Source organism: Uloborus diversus, chromosome 7 (genome assembly GCF_026930045.1).
Source record: "Uloborus diversus isolate 005 chromosome 7, Udiv.v.3.1, whole genome shotgun sequence".
Lineage (NCBI taxonomy): Eukaryota > Metazoa > Arthropoda > Arachnida > Araneae > Uloboridae > Uloborus > Uloborus diversus.
The window spans coordinates 21,738,009-21,762,075 of NC_072737.1; the positions used below are offsets into that span (position 1 = coordinate 21,738,009).

Genomic DNA, 24,067 nt, shown 5'->3' on the forward strand with positions numbered 1-24,067 from the left:
TTAAGAATTAATTTATACTATTTTTACTATTTACTAATTATTCAGTTTAATTTGCTGAATTATCTAAAAAATGAAAGAACTATCAGTATAATCACGCGATTATGATATTATGGTATCAAGCAAAACTTATATGTTCCAAGATGATACATATACTGTAAACTTGAAATTATTCCACTACGCTTGCAAGTTGCGGCCACTCCCACTCCAAAAACTCTTTATTTTTATGCGCAAAATAAAAAAGATTATTCGGTCATTCTTCAAAAGAAATTCAAAAAAAAAAAAAAAAAAGGATGAACATATGTGCTGAACAGTTGAAAAATATACCCAACAACGCTGAAAACACAAGTTTCAAAATAATTTATTTTTGGGTTAGTTTTAATCTCATTGAAAAACAATGTAAGCATATTAAAGTAAAGTAACTCAACAGCTGAAAAGTCAATTCAATTCACAGAGTTGCAAAGAGCCAGTGAAAATAAAAGCAGCAAAATGAATCATTGAATAATTAAACGTTTTAAATTGCTATTTGTGCTTTTTTTAAAAAGCGTGCAACGATTTTTCTGAATTTTTTTTTTCTTCATCATATCAAATTAATAGTTCCTGTACTTCCTATCAAACTATTTATGGAGTTTGCTACTCATATTGGTCGCTAGCAAATATTTTAGTTTAAAAGATTGTTTTCTAAACTTTAACTGTCATTAGTTGCTTGCTAATTCCTTACTGTCATGATATGTTTCACTTGTGTTCTGATCATTTATTTTTTATTTGCTGTTAACTGTGGGCTTTTAAATAAATCATAAGTTGACATCTTTTTTGTTTAAATGTTTTAAATGTTATCAAAAGTACGTATGTGCATTTTTTTTGAGTAATTTTAATTTTTAGACTTGTTTTTACTTCCTTTTACAAAAAAGTAAGTATTTTATTCACGAAAAAATTTTTACTCAGAAATCGTCCTTAATTTCCGTTTTGCTCACTCCCGAATGAATGTTGAGTTTATTTTTTAACCCGACCACACGTGGATATATGCCTAGGAACATACAGGCACCCGAAATATCCATTTTGACAATCCCCGAGTTAATTACAACGAGTTTTCTCGTGGCGTCTGTATGTACGTAAGTATGTGCGCATAACTCAAGAACAGAATGTCCTAGAAAGTTGAAATTTGGTATTTAGACTCCGTAGTGGGGTCTAGTTGTGCACCTTTCTTTTTGGTTGCATTCGGATGCTCCAAAGGGGGTCTTTTACCCCTTTTTGGGGGAAAATCATTGTGAATTTCGATGTAAACTCAAGTGGTGTTATAATTTGGCGGACACTTGGCGATCTATCGCCAGTCTTTTGGTCGCCAAGTTTTGTCGCCACCTTGGCGACAAATTTGGCGATTTTTTAATTTTTTTTTTTTAAATCAGGTTTTTAATTTGGCCACGTTGGTGTTATTTAGAGAGTAAATTATTGAATCACATTAAAACTGCCAATAATGAGAAAATGACATTAAATTGGAATATAAGGAAGTCAACTGTGATGCACACATCAGCTCTTTTTTTTTTTAATTTTTAATATTGTCTACGCTAATTCGTTTCTTATAACCGTAACTACCAATGATTGGACTGGGGACCTTTAGTATTCGACAGTGGGTCAAATATTTGTTTCGAGTTTTCTACAATGGCTTTAAAGTGGTAATGGAAGTAGAATATTTTTGAGGACAGAGGGGTGGTTCATTACTCCAAAAGAACCACCAAAGATTGCTCGTATACTTAAATTAATCAAATAACAGATGGAAATTATCGATGTCTAAAAATTGCATCAATAAATTTTGTGTCATGTCAAATTATATTATTGTACGAAATTGTAATTATTTCATGTTTAAAGAGCATTTTTTTCATTTATATACTTATCGTCTTTTTAAGGGTCTAAAATATAATTGCTTCGAATATTAGGTACTATGAGTAAAAATTAAATCTAATAATTATTCCAATACAAATCCCAATATATTCTGGTGAAATAGCTACATTCAGCCCCTATATGCTCCTACCAAAATCACAGCTATTTTAAAACTCAGATTTAAAATTCAATCTCTGCCCCTTTAAAACAGTATATTTTCGAAATTCGACCGAAGATCAAGAATAATCCCCATCCATTATTCATCGTGTCAGATTAAATCACTTCTAACGATGGCGCCCTTTTCCTAAAGTCAAGTTATAGCGTTCACTGACATTTGAAGAGGCTGGATTATATGCATTTAATGATCTGATGTGATAGTTTACGGAAACTTGTAATTATTTTCAGTATGTCTGAATCTCCCGTTTCGCCAAAATGCAAATAGGATGCGAAGCACCCCGAATAAATTGCTTAGTACTAAATATTTTTAACTAAAAATATTAGAGAATACATCCTGATTTAATAAACAAGGCTTCAAAAAATACGTCTTTAATAATAACAATGTCTCGCGTTATAATGACGTTAAAAAAGACAGGTAGCTGATGATTAAAATGCTTCGTACGAAAAATATATATATTTTTTTTTCCTCAAACGAAGAAAAATATTGCAACAGTCAATGAACATAACCGTTTGTCTTGTAATGAATGAGAGCATAAGAGAATTAATTCGTGTAAAAGGAACGATTGATTTGAAATTTAAAAATTGAACTGAACTTTACAAACATAAAAATTTACTTCGATCGAAAAAAAAAAAAAAGTAACAGACTAGGGTCCAGTAACAAACAGTCATGTTTGGGTGCAAATATTAAGAATTTTAGGGAGAAAAACTGATGTTGCTTGGACCTATGAACACGCTACCACCATCTAGTGTTATGAAAGTGATTTTTATGAGTCATGGGACGTCTGTGGTCCACAGTAGCATCGGCTTAAACATGCTGAGCTATTTTCAATCAAAAACACCACAACTGAAAACATGGACTAAGAACCTTTTAAATTTTAAACAAAAAAAAAAATATTTACAAAAATGAAATAAAATAAAAATGATTGATAAAAAATTAAAAGGTACATTGAAGGGTTACAATTGTACATTGGCAAACACAGTTGCCTCTGATGTGCATATCAAAGTCACCATTTTTTCAGAAACCGGAGATGCTACAAAACAGAACATTACAGTTCACAGTCCTACAGCGATCTGTCGAAGCCAGATTTTCTTTAAGAGTCTCTAGAAGAGAAAAGGCCTGTAGACTAAGCCCCCTTAAAATTTCCAATTGGCTGGATCATCATACGTGTTTTAAAAAAAGAGTGGGATGCAGCGGAAAATGAGACTCGGATTCGAGGGTAAACTTGCGCCTCATTTGCATTTTAGTCCTCATCCATGTCTGCGCTGGCAGTCAAGATCAAGAACCGGGTGTTCAGCGGCTGTCAACAGGTACTCGACATGCCAATTTGGTAAACTCTCAGCCCGGTGCCATCCCGTCTGTCCTATTCATCAGGTGTGTCTCCAAACTCAGCCGCACAAAACACGCTGTCGTCCACAAGTCAAGGGCGGGCCGTCGGTAACTCATCAAACGCAAGTCCACAAAAGAACTCGGAGACAAATCTAGGCATTTGCGAGGCTACATCGTTCTGGAAGATGTCACAGTCAGTTGATACTTATAAGCTTTTGGTGTAAGGATATGAACTGCCACGTCAAGGTCAGCTGGTGTTTCTTGTTCATTTGAATTTAATAAGACTTTAATTCTCAAAAGAAATAACTTTTGCACATTTTGAATAGAAAAAAGGGATTTTGTCCAATTACTCATCTTTTCCACATCCAATATGTTACTGTGCATCATCAGGTTTTTCACTGTCTGTTACTGGGGGTCGGATCTTTTTTCGAAATTGAGCAAATGAAAAAAATAATTAACGAATACAGTGTATCCAGAAGCAGCCAAACGTTAGATGAGATGTAGTTGTCTGAGAGAAAAATAGTTTAAAAAGTCTGAAGACATTAAAAGGCTCAAAAAACTGAGTTAACCTGAGGGCGATGTCTTAAACATGTCTGTTACTGGTGCCGTTACCCTACTAAACGTCATATTTTCTGCTGTCAATACAGCCTGAGCCTAATATATTTGTATAACAGAATCCGTAAGAAATGCTACTGACGTTTCAAAAGGAATCTCTTACATACATGGCATGTATTCTAGAGACCCCCTTGCACCTAGCAGTTACAAGAAAATAATTCAACCAAGCCACGGCATCCAGAGAATGTAGCTCTGCCCTTGTATTGAGCTCATGAGAGGAATAGCTATAAATGTCAAGGGCGGGTCTTGAATATTTTCTTGAAGTTGTGCCTTAGGCTTGATGCGCAAACTTGCAGCTTCTTGACAGTTACATATATTCATTTGATTTTGAATATTTCACCAAGAAATTACACATGGAACCAGAAAAATGTTAACCTGCACTTTTGAAATTACACAGACATTTTCTCTTAAACAACTCCTATAGATAAAGTGTACAGAGGGAGTTTTGCAGCGAATCATGCTGAAGGATTAAGAGATCGCAGAGCCTATCAGTCTCACTTTTAGTTTTTTATTCCAACATTTTACAGTGAATTTCAATTTCACGTTAAAACATACTGACCTTACATATTCCAGTTCATTTGATCATAAAAGTTGAAACAAAAAAGGTGCTCAATGTGCTAAAAAGGTGCTCAAGGGCATAGAGTAACCTGCGTATTATTTTGTTACAAAGAAAAAAAAACTGAATAAGAAATTTTCTTTATCGCCACTGGAGTTCTTGTGTTATTATAAAGAAAACCATCCGTTGTCAAGGTGGAATGAGGATTAAAAAAAGAAAGAAAACGAATTTCAGCAGCACAAATAAGGACTCTAATTTTACCGAACGCAAGAGTAGCTAAAAGAATATAATCATTTTACCTAAAAGATAATAATAAAAATATATATATATATACTTTAACAATTAGTATTTAAGACAGTTGTGATATATATATATATATATATATATATATATTATTAATCAAGTTATTAAGCAGCATTAACAGTCAAACCAAGTGTGTGACATGCCATAGAGGTGAGAATTTACATGATACGAAGCAAAATTATAATAAAATAAAAATTATTAAAAAGTGTTGGCTGGTTTAAATATTTTCATTGTTAAATGAATTATTCCTTAAAGTGTTTACTGTAAAAGGCGTGTGACAGAAAAATTACTTTTTGAAGAATGGGCCATATGTAACTTAGGGAATCGAAATATTTATGCAACAAAATCCTTGGACATTTTAGAAATAAATTAGTAAATAGCTTATTTTTAATAGCAGCCAGAAAAAAAGTTAAATAACTATAAGTATAACAGCACAAATTTTATCGCCATACAGCAAGGTTAAACAAGCACAAACTAATGGCTCTTCTACTTCAGATATCTATTCTCCAAATTATCCATTTAGCTTCAACTGATTTGCAATCAACAGTTATCTTCGACGTTACGACTCCTTGCAATCTGTGTCTGTATCAATTATTAATTAAAATTTTGAGATAAATCACCAATCCCTGGCTGGTACATTCTTATAATTGGCAGTTTAAATTTAGTATTTTTTTATCCTTAAGCAATAAATGCAACGGTTTTTTCTTCACAAAAGAAGATAGCAGTGGCTGCGGCATTTTGTATTAAAAATACTTCCATGCATGTATCTATTTTTAATTGTAATCAGAGTTCCATCGCCAAATCCTGGCTGGTACATTCTTTTAAATGGCAGTTTAAATTTAGTATATTCTTTTTAATCATGAAATAATAAATGCAACAGTTTTTCCTATACTAAAGAAGTCACAAGTGGCTGTAATATTTTGTATTAAAAACACTTCTCTACGTAATACTACATTACCCTTTCATAAATAAAGGGTAATTCCGGAAAAAAACCTTATCTTTCCCCACAGCAAGGGACAAATATTGATCTTCTTGATAATAACATTTTAATGTCCTAACTCTGACACGTGTTGTAAATATGTTTTTACATAAAAATATACAGTTTAATCAACATATATTTTTTTTGTTTTATTTTAGGCATTTACTTTATGTTTAAGAAACACTTATATGCACTTCCTTATCTTATGCAATCAAAAGACAGATAATTAATCATTCTTCAGAAAGCTCATTCCTTAGCTGTAGCAAAATAAATCATTGGTCTTTAAGGAGCGATTCGAATTCCGTCCTTCAAGGAGGCGTTTCCGGAACTTCCCTTGTCCAATAGGGGTTAATGGAAAGGTTAGTTAATTGAATTAAATGCGATTTGTCTATTTTGTTGGAACTGCAATGCATTGCTTAAAACCAGACTAAGAGGTAACGATAATTGTTTTGTATAATTATGAAACACTCTATGAGTTTCTCTGTGAATAATGTGCATGTTATTATTATAAAAATAAAGATTTTGTCATGAAAATTGCAAAACATATACGTTGAACTAAAAGTAAATAGTGAACATTAGCATGGATAAAGGTATTAACAGTTACGGAAGGGTATAAAAATCGGTAACGAAAAAAGTTAAAGTTGTGCTCATCTTAACAAATATAAATTTTATCTCAAATGCAAAATACTAATGCTATCTAGTTCTAACCTAATGTACTTTTTTGCCTGAAAACCCCTTTTTCATGTTTTATAATTTTAATGAAAACGCTATTTCAAGAAAACTTACATCTATTTTTATTAATTATTGGAATTTTCTACTTCATTAGTTATAAATGGATCCATAACATTATAAAGAATGCATTAAAAAAGTGATTGAAGATTTTTATATCAAACGTGATACACAAATAGGTTATGTTCTGATAACACGGTTGTTGGTAGAACCATTTTACCTGACCATCCTGATTATCAAGATGAGTGACTTTACTGATATTTTCTCTATCTTGATGATTATGAAACCTAAAAATGGACACTTAAAAAAACAAAAGGTGTTTATTTGTGGTTTCATCATATTTCATAGCGGCGCGAGCAGGATGCTTCATTTTTTTTCATAGTTCAAAAAATACGAGGAAATTGCCTGTAGTTTGTTCTAAGCAAAAATAAATTATTGCAAGCAGCACAAAATTCCAGTAATGGTCTGTGAGTGGTTCTTAACGTGGTCATTAATTTTTTGAGCACTCCCTTTTATGTATATCTAAGGTCAAGTACAAATATGTCTAGTGAATTCATTATGATTCATCATATTTCTTCAAGACGTCCTCAATGCATCTTTTATGGCACATAATGTAAAAAAAAGAAGCTATCGTATGTATTTGAGGACAGAACTGGTGACAGATATTGCAAAGATTCTGAAGATGACAACTTCATTTACTTCAAAACTCCATTTGTTGAGAAAAAAGAAAAAATACTCACCAGCTGGAATAATCTTGGCAACGCATGGATCCCTCTGTCCACCAATGGCATTACTACCCCAACACAAGAGAAGACCATAACCTGCCAATGTCCTCGGCGTATAGCTCAGAACACTTCTAGAGCCTTCACTCCACCATTTTTGCAAATTGACGACTTCCAAAGTGTTATTCAGAGCCCACCGGAAGTTGACATCACTAGGGTCAGCCTCTACTTCGCACGTTACGTTGACTATCTCTGTTCTTGCCACGCCATAAACTTTTGGTTCGGAATGCTTGCAGACAGGTGCATCTAAACCAAAGTTTGAAAAGAAGATTTATTTATGGAAACTGCGTATATTGTTCAAAAGAATGAAATATTTGATAGGCAAGTATTTGCTTGGTATATTAAATATATAGTGTGTGTTATAACGGCTCTTTTCCGCTTCTCTGATATAAATGATCGATTTAAAGACATTAAAGTATTTTTAAATAGTATAACGAAAGTTATCTATTTTCTATGATACTTGTGAAAGCTAATCATACGTCTAAGGAGCAGTATGATGCAAGTAGTTCAGTTACAACGGAAAATAGATTGACATCACTTTCCAACCAGCCCCATAAAGTGTACGTTTTTACCAAGGGGCTATATCTTTGTTATTACTGTCGTTCGAAGTCTTAATGAAAACTTAGTTGTATTGAGTCACAATTTTCTAGTTTAAACAATTAATTAATTAACAATTAAGACATACAACATTATTAATCAATTAATGATTAAACAATTAAGACATACTAAATCTAAAAAAACTAATAGGAATTTATGTTATATTATCTTGATAAGTGTCCTAAAAAGGCTTTATCTACTCTGAGTGAATAATTTAGGGAGCTATACGAGATCTATACCGTAAGCAACAGTAACGAACAACATGTTGCTAAGTTTCTACAACTGCGCACCAAGGCGCAAGCTGTGGATTATGAGGGAAAATGAATGAATACGACTCTTGAAATTTCAATCCTTCAACTGTTGACTGTGAGACCTTTATCCCAAAATCAGTCCGACTCCGACTCCACAGTCCTGCGTTTTAGGCAAATTTAAGCTAGTTTCTCTTTTCTTAAATATGTTTCGATCCTAATTATACTGAAGTCATATAACAGTAGAGACAATTTTTGAAATATAAGGTGTATACTTCGACTGTTACATCAATTCATAAATGTTCATAGTGTCATTGATTTGGTATAGATATGCGCTGAAAAGCTCTGACTTGGGTGTGGACCTAAATGTAACGTTTTTCTCTTTCTTTTGTTTAATAATTTCAATTTAAAATAATTTCTTTTTTGTTTTTAACGAATAAAAACAATAGTTATTTCTTTTATTTTTGTGCTAACAAATAACAATGCACTTAAAAAGTAGTAATAAACATTAACTAAAATCGCGAGACTTGGCATTAATTCAAAAAAAGAAATTTTTCTCATTCTAAAATGAAACATTCGTTCCCCTCCCCCAGCTAGACAAATTGAAGAAGCATCTTATTGAAAATTTGTGCCTGCTTTTCATCACAATGAAATGAATCCTTAACAGATTCATTCTAAAGAAGCAAACAATTCCATGCAACTCACACTGAACAAGCAAATGCAAGTAGTCGCTGACACTGTTTCCTTCCGAATTCCCAGCCAGGCACCGATACCTCCCTCTGTGCTCCCTCCTGACGCTCTGCAGTACCAGAGTCTGGTTGCTAATAATCACTCCCGCTGACTTATTGCTTGACACGTAATGATCCTCAAACTGCCAAACCACGTCATTCACCCACGGATTGGCGCGGATGTTGCACTCCAAGTAGACGTCGCTCCCTTCTTTGATGTTTGACAGGCTGATGGACGCTCCGAGGGCAAGGTGGATGATGGGAGCATCTAGAAGGGAAATGTCAGATTAAACGGGGATAGGGAGGAATGAATTCTGATTTATTTTATTGCTTTCTGAGGAAACTGAAAAAGATAAATCGCAGTGAAATCTATGGGACCGGTTGAAGGGGGTTAAAATATTTATTTCGGAGAATGTGATTGGAGACAATGGGTTTTGGAGTAAGGGATGTGATCAAATGGTTTATTGCAAGTCACATACTGGTCAGGCTATCATTCGTGTTGCACTTACTGAAATGTCGTCACCTTCAGCGTTTTGAAGGAAATCTCCTAAAATAAATGTTTTGTGTCTTTTATGGCCTTTTTTTGATGAAAAACTGTGACTTATTTATCCTGAATACACTGGGAGCAATACTTTACCTTCCATATACGTATATTTTTAAAATTAAAAGAAAAAAATCTTACTTCTAGATTTATATATAAGCTCACATTTCTTTGATACTCCTCCCACAAATGGTGCCGTAAGACATTTAAAAAATGAAAATTTGTAAAATCTAATGGATCGAATGGTGTCATCATCAGAAAAACATTTAAGAGATTTGGGGACGCATACGGCATGTTTTAGGCAACACCAAGGTTATTTTTCTGAAGTTCTTTAGATTGGTTTCTGTATGTATCAAAATTGTTCCAAGGAGTGCTCGATCACTCGAGACCTTTTCTGTTCCCCCAATCACCACATCCGGTTAAACCCTCACCAGGATTGGTACGGTCATGATTGGTGGGATTCAAATAAATAAATAGATCGCTCGTAGAACCTTCTAGAGGCACCAGTTAGCCAAGGATGACTGTAGAGTACTATTGTGTTTTGACTGCATGTCTTACGTCCGTATTAAAAGCTATGTAATAGTAATCTAATCATTAATTTGAAAATACATTAAAAGTAATAACATTTAGGGTACATCAGCAGTTAAGTTTAAACTGTATAATCTAAGAAATCCAAAAATAATTCTGTCGTAATTAATGAAGTTATCGAGGCTGAAGATCTAGGAAAGATAAAAATATCAATTCAATATTAATTTCCAAAACTATAATCCCAATTAATGTACATGAAATACTTTGTTTAGACTCACTGTATAACAATGATTGAAAAATATTTCATTCATTTTTCTTTTCTCTTTTTACGATTACTTTTGATTAAACTTATTTTTTATTTAACAACAAAATTACTAGCTCCTGGGATCATTGTTCCTAATTTTAATTGCACCGTTGTTTGAAAATAATAATTATTTTTAATTAATTTGAATACGCTTCGATTCAATTGATCTTTGGAGAACCCAAGATTCAAATTATTTCATACATATTCCTGAATTTATAGATTTTTCAAATGGAAAGCATTAAATAAGACAAGGGACAAGAATCTCCTTCAAAATGAATGATCAATTCAAGAGCAGTAAGAAGAAATAATTAATTAAGAAACCAATAACTGACTTTGCTTGAAAAGAAAAAAAAAAAAAAAAACATGCAATGTCGCAATTAAATTTATGGTTTGAAACACTTCTTTCGGCATACAGAAAATCTACAACTGCGTAGTTAATGAACCAATTACGATTAGCTCATCAAATATTTATTTTCCACAAATTCAGTATTTTGTGCAAAAAGCTATAATCTAAGTTCATGAAATACACCGCCACCTCAGTCAATTCCAGCCGAGGACTGCAGTTTCTTGCTTATTAGCACTTATCAGCCCGGCATAGGAGTGACTGAGCTGGAGGTGGAAAACCTCTTAAGGAAGCCTGGAGTGGCGAACAGACTGGTAGCTAATACAGAATTAGCACTGACCAGACGAGTGACCGAAACAATGGTTCGGTTCAACTCGAAGATTGAAGGCGAGGCAGGTATATTTAGTAATTTACATTAGCTTTTATACAGGTAAATTACTGAATATTATCTAAGTTGATTCGTACATCAAGAAACTGTAATCAAAATATTTTTTTCCAAAATTTAAATCTATTTCTTAAATAAACTTCAATTTCATTAGCTTTTGAAAAACTATGAAACCGCTATAAGAGTGTGATTCTATAAAGCTCTAATTGTAAATTTTCTAATACGCTTCTTTAGTTGTACGATAACCCCAGATTAGCACTGTTCTTCTTAAAATGTTAATCCAGCTCTTTTTCCTTTGCTACTGTTTCCCAGACATCTATATGTAGGCAATCAACCTATCTACGGTTAGGTCAACCCTTAATTCTAGACTTAAGCCAAAGTATCAAAGGCCAAAAGTATGTGCTTCACTCTCACTATTAATCTAATATCATGGTAGCCTGCCCTTTTAAATCATTGTTTTTTTAAAATTAATTTGACTAGATCTGGTTCAATTCACAGAACGGTAAAGGTCTAGGTTAGAGCCTCTCTTTTCAACAATATCAACCTATGTTCTTCCAAACATAGCTCGTAAAGTACGTCGATCAAAAACACCAACATCACTTTCATTGCGTTGTTTTCTCTCCATATATATATTTTTTATTTTAAAAACTTAGTTTGAATAAAGCCTACTATCATTTTTAAATGAAAAAAACCCCCGACAATGACTATCATGATTTTTTAATAGCTGAAAACAAGCAGCAATATTTGGGGATGTAAGCAAAAGTTTTTCGGGAAACATTTTAACTGATGTATTTAAAGACCTAAAAAGTAGGTACAAAAAGAAATAGGTTCAAAACACAGTAAAACTCGCAAAGTTGACTACAATTGTAAGTTGACCACTTACCTCAGTTTACTGATTTTTCCACGTACGTAATTACTCCTATATTATACAGATCTACATCTATTAGTTGACCAACTGTCTAGGTTGACCACTAAAAATAACGTACTGCAAGTGATCAATTTACACAGCTTATACAACACTTCAATTTCCTATCTAAAGTTTTGCTTTTACTGTTAAAAGTTCAAGAAAAATAAAACAATTTTAGTCTCCTACAAATTATAAACAAAAAAATTGTGATACAATGTTGAAAAAAGCAAAATTATATGTTTTGAAATGATTTCCTTCGAAGTTCAATTCTACGGAGACGTTCGAGGAAACTCACATTATTACTTTATACGACTTTAACTTCATTCTCTAGAAAACTATTTCCAAAGCAATTTTCATTTGTGAAATGAAAAGAAACGAAAAGAAAAGGTCTTGCTCTAAAAACCGCAGTGAAAAGAGATAATTTCTGATTTCGGTCTGGTATAACATTTTCTTTTATTCTATTAACGAAAATGTCATATACCAATTTCCGTAGTTGAAGAAAATTATTGAGTAAATAATTCATCAGCTCAAATAATCTGTTGCCAAAGGTTTGACTCAAATTGCAATCTAAATGGCAGCTATTGCTTTTGGGAAATGAACTGGCCATTTATTTGCTTTCAATCGTTGATTTGGTCATGTTTTTGTTTCGAACTGTGTGCGCGAGAGTTATTTCTGATTTGCCACGCTTCTCTCTCGCTTTTATTCTCTGTTCATTTTTTTTTTTGTTTGTTTCAACAAGAAAAAAGAAATAACATAGAATAAATATTTCACATTGGTACAAACAACACGACATTTGCGGCAAATAAAAATATCCGTTCGACATAAGAAATACACATTAGATACGTGTAAACTATTCTCAAAAGTCTTACTTGAAAATAACTAAAATAGATCAATTATGAGTGCATGTATAAAGTAAATACATGACTTTCCCTCCCAAAATAACTGTTATTCTTTAAGGATCGTGAATTTTCTATTATGTATTTGGATTTTTCTCTTAAACTTATGTATAACACCACTCACTCATAATCACAGAGACGTACAAACATACGCGTACATATCATTAATGTGTATACAATTCTTATATTTGGCAACACAGTTCATTAAAAAACACTTCGCATGATTTCGTATTACAAGTTCCTCCCAATAACACTATAACCATACGAATAAAAACTAATGTACGTTCTTTCTAAAATGACTTAGATAGCTTGTAATATGCAAAATGTGTCATCTCTAAAAAAAACAACATTTTCAAAAACAAACAAAATGTTTCATTTTAAAAATAGTTGAATGGAGATTATATTGGTTGACATGAGTTTTAGCGTAACATTGATAAATTTTGAGTTAAAAGGTACTATCTGCTTTATATAAAGCATTGAGATACTTTGCAAAAACGTTAAAAAAAACTATTTTTTGTGTAATAAATTGAAATTAGTTTATTTACATTATTTTTTGTACATTCATCTATTAAGTCGCACCTACAGGGTAGAAAAACACATAGTTTTTCTTTGTAACGAACTTGTATTTGCCTTTTACGAAAAAGATATCGGCTTATTTTCACTTCATTGGAATCAATATTGGTAGCTAAAGTGTTAACAGTGTGTTAAGAAAATTCATGAAATTTTGATATTCTAAAACTAGAGGCTGTTTTTTAGGAATACACGTGGATGTAAGGGAAATGCAATGACTCGACTTATTACTTTATGTATGAAGTTTCGATAGCAACAATTTGTATTAAACTCTGAAGCTGACCAGTATCTCTTCTGAACTGTCCCTGCTACGAACTTGGTAAAAAGTACTTCCATAATCCTACCAGCAAAGAAACTTTCCAACCGATGAGGATATTTTAAAATTCCCACTATAAGCCGACTTTTTTTGCAATATGGATAGGATAAATGAATGCATATCTAATGCAATGAATTGCATACATCTTACTCAATTATTACCAGACTATTAACAAGTATGCATTGCATTTTTTTCTCAAAACTGGTTTTTACTCACAGTTAACTCTCACAGTCCATTCATCCTCGATAGCAGCATTCGGAAGAGCAGCATTCTCAGCTCTGCAAGACAGAATTTTGCCATCATCGTCTGGGGTCGGGACAAGGTGTAATGTGCTAACAGTCAAATTTCCACCATCGGATACGGTGTCTGTGGTACCAGCGCCAATTTTTTTGCCGTCCAACCACCAAGTTAACGTTGCACGAGGTCTGGAGCCAGTTGTTTCGCAAATAATTTGTTTTCTTGTCCCTGCAGTTAGAGGATAGTGCGGTGCTGCGATCTTAACTTCCAGAGGCCTCACTGTAAGGAAAAAACAGAAAATATTGTGTTATAAGCACGTTTGCCAAATTACATGTTTCCCAAATTTCAAGACTCGATAGGTTACAAAGACCTTCTCGATTTCTCCAAAAGGAAAAACCCCAAAAACTGGCGTCCAAAAGAGAATAAAATAATACATACATACCACTACTACTCAACTCTTCCAAAGTTCCGATTCTGTCAAGCCTCGGCATGTTTATAGAAAATCCAGTTATAAGGTAATTGCACCAAATAAAGTTAGCACAAGATAAAGAACTTGTACAAAATGTACACGAATCTCACAGCATTAATAACCAGTTTAAAACATTTTTGATACAAATTGTGATACCTGCATAATGCAGTTGTCAGAAAATCCAGCTTATTAACACCTTCTAAAAGTTCAAAAAAAATGCATTTAACTCGTAATGAAGGCATTTCAACTTGTCGCAAAACCAAATTGCTTTCATGATTGTTTGCATTGTACTTAGTTAACAAACATGGCTTTATTTTTGTCTAAATAGCGTCTTCTTATTTCTTGAATGTGAAAGATTTCATATTATTATAAGCGTGTCAACAGTTTTAATGCTTTGATATTTAATATAAAAGTTGCGAATTATTCACTTAAAAATTAGAAATTAACGTGGTTCACTTAAAATGGAATTAAATCTGCATGCAATCTATGATCAGTTATTGCCACGGTGGTATAACATATTGCACAACACAATTAGTGCAATGCATTACCTTTTATTCCTATTCATCATTATTGCCACCCTTAATACATTTACGAAACAAACTTCTTTCTTGATATCTTAGTGGCCATTATATCTACCGGTTCTTTTGTTTAAGTTTCCATTTAGTCGCTGAAAACAAGATTTCCCATTGCCTTTAAAAAAACAAAACTTTCACCGTTAATCTTGTGGGACTCTATTTTTCTTTGCGTTCAATTGATTACTTTCTAAATTAGTTATCTTCAAGGGTCTGCAGTTCTTTACATCCCGAAGTGAATAAATCCTTTTCACCACAATTCAAAGCCACTTTCACGGGTTGGGAGAGCCATCAAGACTTTTCTGTGAAATAATTGCATTTTTTTTTCGCAATCAATCATAGATTTGGTTTTTTTCAGAATAGCCACTTCACTGATTTTTATCAATTCGATCAAATTAACTATTAAAAAATATCTTTCCTGTTTTGTGACGATACAGTTTCATCATGATTTTGTTGTGTGAACGGTTCCAACATGAAAGCCTACCAAAATGATTATATACTAATACGTATGGCCTAAGACAAGTAGGTCTGGCAGTATTCCCTATTAGTCACTGTTGGAACTAGAACAATATTTATTGCTATTTTGATCTGCGACCACAATTATTAATATTTTAATTTTATATCGTTTTTCTTTCATAACAAACTGTACCTAGCTTAAGCTGACTATTTTTTCTTAAAAATACGTTTAAACAAATTTCATTTTGAACACTCTCTTATAGACCAGTTTGATGATTAGGCATATTACTATTCAATCAATAATGATATTTGAACTTTAAATGTAAACTATAAGATTTCTTTTTGACTTTAAATTGAGTTCTAGACTACCAGGGAAGATTGTAAAATGTGCTTTTGCCATCAACAATAATCATATCCAGACAGGAACTTCTAAATCGGTGATCATCCCACGAAAGCTTTTTACTGCACATACATATACTGCACTGAAGGGGTAGGACGGGGACTGCAAAGTGTTTGTCATTTTGTTTAACTTCGTGAACAGATACGATCTCTACTGCTGCTCATTCCAAGATGGCAATTTTAGTCTGTGACGTGATTTGTAGTAGGGTAGACCGGGGCACGTTTACGCAGTGCCATTTTTTCAAAACTAATTATAACTGGAGAGGCAACAGTCATAACAGATTGATACTGCCCCCTACCAAATCTCCTCACAAGCTTTTAGCTCGGTCTAACATGCAGAAATAATAATCTGTTTTTACCAAGTTGAGTAAATTTTAAGTTGAACGTTTTGAAGCCTATTGTGAATAAATAATACTTAGTTAAGAAAGAAAAAATGTATGAAAATGGGCAGAATTTCATTGTTTTTCGAGAATTGTATTTGTATGAACTAAAATGTTATTAAATATTTTTAAAGCGTTAAATATAAATCCAAACTTCGAGACGGGGCACGTTTACGCGTTGACGTCAGAAGCACCTTTACGCACGTTCTACCTGTGTCTTACTTCTAAACGTGCCCTTATTATTTTTTTTTTTTGCTCTGAAATGTCTCCAAAATTTTAGTATTTTCAGGTTGTTTAGTTTTAAAAATCATCGTTTAATTTTAAATAGGGTTACAAATTCGTATATTATAGCCTACAATCATGTAGTGCAGTCTTCATGCTGTTTCAGCGTTTCCTTTATACACTACTCAGTCTGTAATACATTTGCTTTTATTATTCGATGGTAAGACATTATATTTAAAACACTAACATATTCGCGTTAGGTGTCAAAATAAATATGCGTAAACGTGTCCCGTGTTCGGGTTACGATTACGCAACCGACTTCCACTTCTCAACCCAACTGCTCAAAAAGATTTTTTTTTTAACTATTAAAAACACAAATTGAGCATCATCCGAATATAACCAATTTTTACTCCATTAACAGCTTCATAAAATAGCAATGTTTAAAATTTTCAAAGTTAAAACATAAAATTTAGAAAATTTATTGAAAAAAGTCCGCGTAAACGTGCCCCGATCTACCCTACATGTACTGTTTTCAGTTTTATTCATATGGGAAGGAAATGAACAGCAAAAGTTCCAGTAGAACACTAAATTAAAATGAATATTTAGTGTATGAAAACCAATGTACGTACAACACATTAGCAAAAATGCCATAGCACCAAAATCTTTGTCGCTGATGTTTTTCAAAATTACATTTGATGAAAGAGAGTGCGTACCACTGTAAAAATTGGGCAAGAGCTACATTAGAGCTAAAGGTTGCAACAGATAAAATGGCAGACCTTTGCATAACAAAATTCTTTAAAAAAATGATACTTTAAACATCTTTAACTCTTGACTTCTCCTATTGTAGTTCCGACCTTGACATGTAGATGGCAGCAAGTTTTATTCCTCAGTTCGAAATTGAAGAATTTTTGGAAATGTTTTAATAACTTTTGATATGGTAAGCATAACTTCATTTTTTTTTCTTCAATTTTACTGTAGAAGAGGAATTTTCGTATTTTAAATGACTTATTTATGTTACGTATCATGTCGTTTAAATGAGAAAAAGAACCAAGCCCATTTCTCCATTTCAATAGTTTTGGATACCACCGTTCTAGGTTAAAAATAAGCATATTAAAATTGCTTTGATATTTTACTTCTTGTATTACTGGTTTCTTAAAAAGGAAAAATAGCATATATTTGAAATTATTCTGTGCATCTTTCAACAAATACAGATTTAAAAAAAATAATAAATAAATAAAATGAGTGAAAAACGACCGGCTTCCTCTCTGCATTTTTTTCGTATTTAAATCATTACTCAAAATGATTGAATTAGTGATCAAATACAGATGAATGAACCTAAATTTAGACTAGAAAACCGAGCAACATTGATCCGATCTTTTAAATTCAAAATCTCTTAAATTAAAAAATCCACGTATGCGCAGGCGCACTAATGCAGAAAATTTCAAGGTTGAACGAGAATGGTCCCAACGGTTCAATAGTTTCATTTCAATCGTCTATAAAATATGTTTAAACCTAGTTTTCTAGTTAAAGCTGTAGTAAAGTAGGAAAAAGTTAAAAGGCTACTGATATTGCGAAGTTATGTGTTCTCTGATGACTATTTGCTGCGTGTTGAGCACTTTTAAGCAGATGAAGATGCTCCTGCGTAGTCTTAAAGCAGCCATATGCTGTATTTTCTTGAAAATTAGCGCTTTATTCACATTTTATTATTATTATCATTATTATTTTTTGCATTTCAATTATACGACTATTAGTAAGAAATGTCTTCTGCAAACACCATTGGTTTTAATTACAGAAACCCCAAGATAAAAAAAAAAAAAAAAAAAAAATAGCGTTACATAATATATCTATTCCCAAAAAACATTTTTAAAAAATCTACAAAGTAAAAGATAAAACTAATGTTAAATGTTAGTGTTTTTATGTTGTAAGATAAAAGAAGTATGGTCCCAAATGCATACTGTACAGACTCTCATTAGAAGCCCTAATTGCTAAACTGCAGGTTTTAAACGGAAACTTATAGATTAAAACTTGCAAAGTACTTTCTAATGCGATTCCGCATATTTTGGAATCAAACACGTTTTATCTTAATTTGTGAATATTAATATGTTTTTGTCTTTTGGATATTGGCTCAAGCTTTACGGCGGATGAATCGTAATTCTTTCTTTCACTTTTTGATTCCTCTTTTTGATTCATCTTTTGATTCATCTGTCACTTTTGATTCATCTGCCTGAATAACGTGTTTTGTATCATTGATGTGTAATTATTATTTTTTCGCTACGATGTGAAATCTCGTTACGACGAAAACCAATACAGAGAAATATCTATTTCAAAGAAATATACTATTTTTAGTTACAATTTAATTTCCATTGCGTTCATTTAATTCCAATACAACGGAAGTCACGTTACGACGGACAAAAGTTGAGGTTCCATGATGTTCCTTGTGATAGGATTTTACTGTATTTACTTATCAGTTTGTTTGCTTGCGCTCATCTATGACATTTTGATTTAGTCTTAAGGTTGGTAAAAAGGTCTTAAAATAAGTTTCCTGTATTAACTGGGGACAGAGATTCGTATAAATGTAAAAAATTATAACGATACATGAAATACACGACACTACTTTATTTGACCACGTTAATACTAAGCGCAATGAGACATTTGTGAAACAGCTCAATTAGATTCAAAAGACATCGTGAAAAACATCAAGGCTTTGCATGAGGACGATGCTGCGCGGTTCTGTGACACATGGGCGCCAGCATGCAAGGGGGCGGGTCAGATATTTTCCCCATGGAACCGATTTCACTACAGATTAGAGTAATTAAAATTTGACATTTTCAATAGCTTATGCATTAATAGCTGGAGAAGAAATGTTTTTTGCATTATTGCAAAGAAAAAAATACTGAAAGCAAGCTAGTTCTAATTTCTAAGGAAGGGCTAGAGCCCCCACTTCAACCCTATATAGGTGCCCATGATGTGACACCCTGTCAAAAATGAAAGCGACGACATGGAAAAAGCGGGATGGCCTTCTCTGTAATGGCGTTCTGTTGTTGGAGGACAATCAGAGTCCACGTGGAGACACAAAACCTTATTGAAACTCTTGGTTCGAAGCGCCTGCAACATTAGCCATACATTCCTAATCTCGCACCAATTAGCTTACTTCTGTTTCCGGCTTTGAAGAAGAATCTCAGTGGAAGGCGTATTGGAAACAAGTGAAGTCAGACAAGCTGTTCAACGCTTCTTCCGTATGCAATACTTTGAGTTTTTCCTATGGGGCACTTAGAAGCTTGTCAAGCTGTATGACAAGTGCCCTAATACGCTTGCTAATTATGATTCAAAATAAAGTTATGCTATTTGTTTAATGTCTTACTATATTATTTGACTTTTATATACAATCTTTGAACAAAGTCAAAACGGGAAACTTATTTTCCTACTCTCCCTCGCATGCATATATATATATATATATATATATATATATATATTCAATGATTAAAAGCATTTAAATTAAGCAAAAGTTGTGTGTTTCACTTTTACTCATTTGTTTTATACGGAATAATGCTAATCAGCTCACTTTCACCACGCAAAAAATTTTGAAAACCAAGTCCTTTGGGGAACGGATTTGTCTCTCTCTGTAATTGATTACTTACGCAATTAGCTGTTTTTTAGCTTCAAAAGCAATTCTTTTCATTGTAGAATGATAAATTCTTTTGATATCTATTCAGATTATTTTCACAGCCCATAAAATTCCTCCTCACAATGCCGCATGACCAAAAGGATCTGTTAATCATAAAGCGATGCGACTTCTATGGCTGTCTCAGGAGATATTCTTTGAAAAGATTTAAGTAATTTGGTTAAGCAAATGACTTTTTTTAACCATTTTCGACTCTCATTGAAGCTAATTAAACCAGTAATGCTTGCGTACAGTTCTCATGTGAGTAGATGGTACTACGAGACTGAGTTATAACAAAGATTATTTTGACTAAAATTTATTCCATTTCTTATTTCTAAAGCAGTAATTTAATTTTTTTTCATTAAATTTCACACTTCAAAATGTAATGATATAATTTTAATGCAAAAATATGATCGTTTTGTGAATTATATTAAATTTGAAAATGATTTTTGCTTATGCTATCAAAGGGAAATGATAGTTTTGTCTCACCCTTGATTATAAAAAAGAATTGCCTTCTTCCGCATATTCCCTTCTGATTTATGACTCTGTCATCAGTGGAGTTTCGTTTAAAAGTCAAATTTTGTGTTTATGTCCCCATACTAATATTTGAAAACAATCTTTGGTATTACTTCAATAACTAGAGTCATGGTTTGTTGCTCTGAACACTTCTCTTAGACTGGTAGTGGGAGCGCGAATGTATTAAAATAGCTTCCATTTGTTGATCACGTAATGGCGTAATATAGAGTAAATACTACCACTGTTAATAAGAAACCATTATGAGAATTGGTTGCGCAAACGAAACTTTTGATTTCGTTGACGCTGCTGCCAAAGTGAAGCCGCGTACTGAAACTTCTATTGCATATTACATGGAGTTGAGCATTAATTAAAAGTAAGAAAGCAGTTTTTTTGACTCAACAAACAAACTTCAACAAATACGTTCAATTACCTTGTTAAAATGCTTTTTTAAAGACTAAGGATGATCACATAAGAATATTTTCTGCCAAAATTCTCATTAATGAATATTACAAAATGAAAACGATGAGAAAACATTTGGGAGCCATTTATCCACTTAAGTTGAGCTTACAAATCTAGTTAACAAGTCTGGTAATCGTTGTATGTTAAAGCAATTGAATGCTAAACATTCAGTCAGCAATGAATTGATTTTCAAATACTAATGTTTCACAGCTTGCCGTCTATGCACTGAAAACAACACACTAAATGTAAATGACAGAAAATAGCTACTTATCGAGAGTTTCATTGAAATTCACTACCCTATGGACAATGCGCATTATGGTAAATAAAAATCGTTTCATAATTTTTTGTTGATTAAGGGGTCTAAGGACCTTTAACCTTCAAAATTTTCGACTTTATGAAAAAAATATATGTTATGCATGATTTAATTCTGAACAATTTGATTTCTTATTTATTACCATACACAAAAAACTTTTCAAGTTATCGTAAAAATGCGTCAACTTTCCCCATAGAGATTTAGGTTAACAGCATTTGTTTAAGCATCTTTTTCTCAGGGGCTGGTTTCTTGTTTTGCGTGCAGGATACCTCAGAAAGTTTGTTAATACATCCGTAAAACTCTTCATGCATGTTTGTCTGGTTTATTTATGATCTCAACCTAAATTTTAACTTAAAATAAAACATATTATTATTTTAAAAACTTTTTTCGAACAAAATTTGAGATTTTTGATATTAACTTATAAAATTTAAAAAAAAAAAATAATTAATTAATTAATTAAAAAAATAGGTTCATATCATAAAAATAAACCAGTCAAAGATTTATTAAAAGTTATACGGAAGTATATAAGAATTTTTGTGTGATATCACGCACGCAAAACGAGATACCAGCGAAACCGGCATCTGAGAAAAAGAGGCTTACACAGCTGCTGTTAACATCTGAGGAAAAGTTATGCATTTACATGATAACTTGAAAAGTTTTTTGCGTATGGTAATAAATAAGGTATCAAATTGTTCAGATTTAAATTATGTATAACATATTTTTTCTAGAAATCCGAAAATTTTGAAGGTTAAAGGTCCTTAGAACCTTTAATGGAAGGATGATTCTACTAGTTATTATGCATGTTTTAATACAGCCAGCACATTCTACCGGCTATGTAAATACTTTGCAATGTTGCTAAAATGCATTAAGAGTTCCAGAAAATATATATAATGTATATAAAATTTCAGAAACAAATAGTTCGTCACAGACTTATAAATACTGCAGATCTTTAGATAATACTCCACATTATAAAATATACGTTGCTGTGTAACTTAAAAAATGCAGGACAACAATGCTAAATATTCCGATCTTTAATCATTTATGCAAAAAAGGTCAAAGGGGAAAATCATGAGTGTTTTTTTCCACTTCATAACAAAACGCCGTTAGTACATTACTGGAGAACATGATGTTAGCCGTCCAATTTACAAATACGCCATTATTTAAGTAAAACAAGAAAAACAATAATAAAACACGAGAGCTAAAAGTTCTCACGTACAGATTAATCTTTTCAGTCAGCGAACATAATTTAGTCATAAATAATAGAAAATACAAATATTTATTATTAGAATTAAATTTGAAATACCGGCAGTTATCTTCCACAAGCGGCAGATTATGTTTGGAAAAATGCCCAGTTTTTAAAAATATTGGGCTTAAAAGAGGGTTATTGTCAAAATCCTTCATAGAATGTAATGATGATGGATGATCATGTTTTTCTTATAGGAATTTTGATCAAATTGCGTAGAATGTAGATCTTAGGGTTAAAATATGACCGTTGTACTTTTTTCAGTTAACTCTTTTAAGATATTTTTGTATTAGTGCTCAATTTAAAAAAATCGGCTAGTTTCCCTTTAACGTGTAAATCTTGTATAGCAAAAAAAAAAAACCGACATTTTAATTACCGAGATTTTTTTCCCATACTTTAAACCGTTTTGTAATTTCTGAACTTCCAAATGATATCAAGACTTCTTTAATGTTCGAAATATTGCGCTAATTGAACATTGGATTCCATTTTAGAAGAATCGTACTTTTTTATGTATTGCTTTGCACCAAACATAACGCAACAATGAGTTCAGAAATTATATAATTTGAACACTTTTATAAGAGGCAAACGGCTGCAGATGTTTTTAAATCAGTCATTGTCATGTATTGAACGAATGGTTTTAATACAAATTATATCCTAAAATGGCATGCTTCAATAAATATGTTAATTAACTCACAGAATATTAGCTAGATATGTTTTTATTAGTTTTATATGATTTACACAGAAATTGTAACATTACAAACTGTAAAAAACATAATTTTAAAAATGAAAATGTAAAAAAAAACCCTTAAAGAGTTTACTCGTATACCTTAAAAACAAATAATTTTTAAGAGCAAAAAAAAAAAAAAATATTTAAACCTATTTTTCTTTATGAGGTGAAATACTCCTTACATAATTTAAAACTGATGCCCCCCCCCCCCCAATGAGGTGGTAATTACCCTTCAGTTTATCTCAGGAAGATAGCAGCTAATGAGTGGAGGAAAAGCAATCTACCGTAAAACCAAGATTGATTGTTATAGTTATAATTTAATATTTACTGACATTATTAGGTGATTGGTACCTGTTTCTTTTTGAAACTTATTTAACATGTTTTTGATACCTAACAGCTAGTCCGTAAGTAAAAACTAAGTAAGGGACTTAGAACAAATGTGCATGTTACGTTTTGAGCAGAATTGTTCCAACTACAAAGCCAATGTGCCAATGCAATGTAACCGATTTATAGTGATCGGAAAACTGGACGATATATGCGACAAATCTACGTTTTAAATCATGCTATTTACGTTAAGATTGCTTTTTTTTTGTTAAACGGGTTTCTAATATTGCACTATGAAACACTACTTGAGACTATAAAAGCTTGGTTTCTACCAGTGAGAAGGGTTTTAAGCTGAAAAAGTGAAGCTTTAAAATCGTGAAGCA

General features: G+C 32.3%; 1 protein-coding gene across 1 annotated transcript in view; it reads right to left on the reverse strand.

Moving 5' to 3' along the window:
- The window catches only part of LOC129225963 (nephrin-like), a 293,822-nt gene that overhangs the window by 28,460 nt on the left and 241,295 nt on the right, over positions 1–24,067 (reverse strand). The window contains exons 5-7 of the mRNA XM_054860528.1: positions 13,923–14,222; positions 8,894–9,184; positions 7,302–7,589 (exon numbers count right to left, since the gene is read on the reverse strand). Coding sequence (XP_054716503.1) covers positions 7,302–7,589; positions 8,894–9,184; positions 13,923–14,222 — 879 coding nt within the window. The remainder of the gene's footprint in view (positions 1–7,301; positions 7,590–8,893; positions 9,185–13,922; positions 14,223–24,067) is intronic.